The sequence below is a fragment of the Physeter macrocephalus genome, chromosome 2 (genome assembly GCF_002837175.3).
Source record: "Physeter macrocephalus isolate SW-GA chromosome 2, ASM283717v5, whole genome shotgun sequence".
Taxonomy (NCBI): domain Eukaryota; kingdom Metazoa; phylum Chordata; class Mammalia; order Artiodactyla; family Physeteridae; genus Physeter; species Physeter macrocephalus.
The window spans coordinates 52,398,048-52,401,248 of record NC_041215.1 but is presented as its reverse complement, the minus strand read 5'-3'; the positions used below and the strand labels follow the sequence as shown (position 1 = coordinate 52,401,248).

General features: G+C 37.9%; 1 protein-coding gene across 1 annotated transcript; it reads right to left on the bottom strand.

Moving 5' to 3' along the window:
- Positions 1 to 2,168: 2,168 nt before the first annotated feature.
- Positions 2,169 to 2,489, bottom strand: LOC102974154 (28S ribosomal protein S33, mitochondrial-like). The gene has a single exon (XM_055078744.1). The coding sequence runs from the start codon at positions 2,487 to 2,489 to the stop codon at positions 2,169 to 2,171; it is 321 nt and encodes a 106-aa protein (XP_054934719.1).
- Positions 2,490 to 3,201: the final 712 nt, after the last annotated feature.

The following is a 3,201-nucleotide window of genomic DNA, read 5'->3' as shown; positions in this document are numbered from 1 at the left end:
GACTGATATAAGTATTGTCACCTCTGCTTTCTTGTCATTTCCTTTCATTCCATTTTCATGAAAGATCTTTTTTCAACCCCTCACTTTCAGATTGTGTGTGGCTTTTGCCTTGATGTCTTTTGTCTCTTGTAAGCAGCATGTTGCAGGTTCTTGGCTTTTTTTTTTTTATCCAGTCAGCCATTCTGTAGTTTGATTGGAGCATTTAGTCCCTTGACATTTAAAGTAATTATTGATAAGTATGTATTTATTGTCATTTTATTCTTTGTTTTCCATTTGTTCTTGTAGTTTTTTTTTTATTCATTTCTTCTTCTTTTTGTTTCTCCTGTTATGGTTTGATTATTTTCTTTTGTAGTATGTTTAAGTTCCTTCCTTTTAGGTTTTTGTGATTTTATTGTATGTTTTTGATTTATGATTACCATGGGGTTATGTATGTTTTCTCATAACTGTATCTACTTGTTTTAAACTGATAATCATTTAAATTTAAACACATTCTAAGAGATCTACAATTTTTTACTCCCCTCTGACCCATTTTGTGGTTTTGATGGTCTAGTTTATATCTCATGTTTATCCTTTTACTGTTTATTTTAGTTATAGTCACTTTTACAATTCTTTTGTTGTTGTTATTGTTGTTTTTAACCTGTGTACTGGCTTAAGTGATCTTCAATCTTTACTATAAATTTATTTGTCATTATTATTGGGATTTTGCCTTTCCTATAGTTTCCTGCTTCTTTTCCATTTAGAGAAAACCCTTTAATATTTCTTTTAGGATAGATTTAGTATTGCTTAATTCTTTCAGTTTTTGCTTGTCTGAGAAATTCTTTGTCTCTCCTTCTATTCTAAATGATAATCTTTCTGGGTAGTGTATCCTAGGTTGCAGGTTTTTCCCTTTCAGCACTTTAAATATATCACATCACTCCCTTCTGGCCTGTGAAGTTTCTGCAGAGAAATCAGTTGATAGACTTATGGGGGTTGTCTTTTAAATGACTCTGTCTTTCTCTTGCTGCCTTTAGAATTCTCTATCTTTAACTTTTGTCATTTTAATTATGATATGTCTTGGTGTGGGTCTGTTTGGGTTCATCTTGTTTGGAACCCTCTATCCTTCCTGTACATGGATATGTTTCCTTCTTTGGGTGAGGAAATTTTCAGCCATAATTTCTTCAAATACATCTTTGATGCCCTTCCCCCTCTCTTCTCCATATGAAACCCCTATTATGTGTAAGTTGGCACATTTTATATCATCTCATATATCTCATATGTTGCTTTCATGTTTTTTCATTTTTCTGTCTGCCATTCTGACTGGGTTATTTCCATTATTCTATTTAACTTCCAGATCACTTATTCATTTTTCTGTGTCATTCAGTTGGCTATTCGTTGCTCTATATTGTTTTTTATCTCAGAAATTGAATTATCTATTTTTTTTTACTGGGTCATCTTTATGGTTTCTAGTTCCTTGTTACAATGGTCTGAATTTATATCAATAACCTTTCTTAATTCAGTTAGAATTTTTATTACCTCCTTTTTGAACTTGATGTCTGGTAGACTGATAATCTCTGTTTAATTATTTAGTCTTTTGGGGGTTTTTTTGTTGTTGTTGTTTGTTTGTTGCAAAGCATTGTATTACCGGGGCTCTGGTAGCTTGTATACAGCAGGTATTCAATACTTTCATACCAGGCACAGCCTTGTATCCCACAAATTTATCTTATAGATATTCTCAGAAGAGTAGGTGGTGAAGTGCATAAAGTTTGTGAGCTTGGTGGTGAGACAGTGGCTGAACAGCCAGAGAGATGAAAGAGTGTAGGGCTGGTTAAGTGGGGAAGCAAGAAGAGAGTAATGAGAATGTTCATTTAATGAGTTTCCCCTCCACTCCCCCAACATCCCATCCCCTCCCAAACAAGTCATTTAACAATAATCATGCGATCATTTCTTTGGGAAATAAGGTAAACCTCAGATTACAGAACCAAGGCAAATAATTTTTCAGAGTTAGAATGTGTTCATGAAACAAGTCACAGTTCAACTGGATTAGACTTCAACATGGAGATGACTGTGTTCCTCCAAATAACCTTCAACTTAGGAAGTTTACACTCCTCCAGTATGTGGAAGGACAATAAATACACTTCCTCCTGCTCTCAGTCCCTGAGGGAAAAGTCTTCTCTCTTGATGGACCAACACTATTTCTTTTTCGCTGTTCTATTCCCTTCTCCTTTCCTTGGTTTCTGCTTTCCACAAATCTTCTTCAGATGCAGCTGCTCATCCTTAAAGTCCTGATGCTCGTCTCTGTAGAGGCCAAGAAAATATAGTGCTCCCATGAGTGCAAAATAAGTGTTGTGATTTAGATACCAGTCATAAGTCTCCTTCCTATTGGCCAAAGGCTTCTCACTAAACGGCTTCACCACTTTCATGGATTTGGAATCAGTAGGTCTGGCAACTTCACCAAACAACTGGGCACTCAGATGACCCATGTGAAAGGCATATTCTGAAACTGAAGACATTTATTGAGCAGCAAGGAGAAAGAGTCCCTAGTCATGACCTTCCTCTCCTTCACACCCCTTCTTTCAGGAGTTTTGTCTTGCTCTTTTAATTGGGAATAGCTCCTCTGCCTTTTATTTTACTTAACTTTCTCTGTCTTTATGAATTTAGGAGAAATAGTTATCTGTTGTGTTATTGAAGGGGTATTTTTATGTGGGAGCATCCCTATGTAGACTGTGTGTATCCAGTGTCTTTGGTGCAAGGGCTGTTTTTGATGTGGATCCCAACCTTGTCTTTCTTCAGGGTGCGCTGGTCACTTTCAACTTGATAGGGGTTGTAGTTAGTATTGGAGGATCTAAAGTCTTCACAGGGTGTCAGGTGGACTTTCTGTCTGCTCTGTGACGGTCACTGCCCTGTCACTGCTCCCCAGTTGCCTGAGCAGAAGCCCTGAGGATTGGGATTGAACAAGCTCTGTTCCCTTTGAGTGCATATTTTGCCTCAAAGAAGGGGAGTGCTGAAGTGAGATTTGTGCACTCAGAGCCCTGATTTGCTACATGTATAGGTGTTCATGGCTCAGCTCAGATGCAGCCCAAGGTCGGGTCTCTTCCCCTGTTATGGTCACCCTAGATCTAATGCAAATTTGTGGTGTGAAGTGGGCAGGGCAGGATCATACATTAGGCTGGGGCTGGGGGTCAGTGTGTTGTGGCTGCAGGAATTGAGGCAGCTGTGCTGTCA

Excerpts from the sequence above, each read along its gene's own strand:
- LOC102974154 (XM_055078744.1), bottom strand. The coding sequence starts at position 2,489 with ATGTCTTCAGTTTCAGAATATGCCTTTCACATGGGTCATCTGAGTGCC.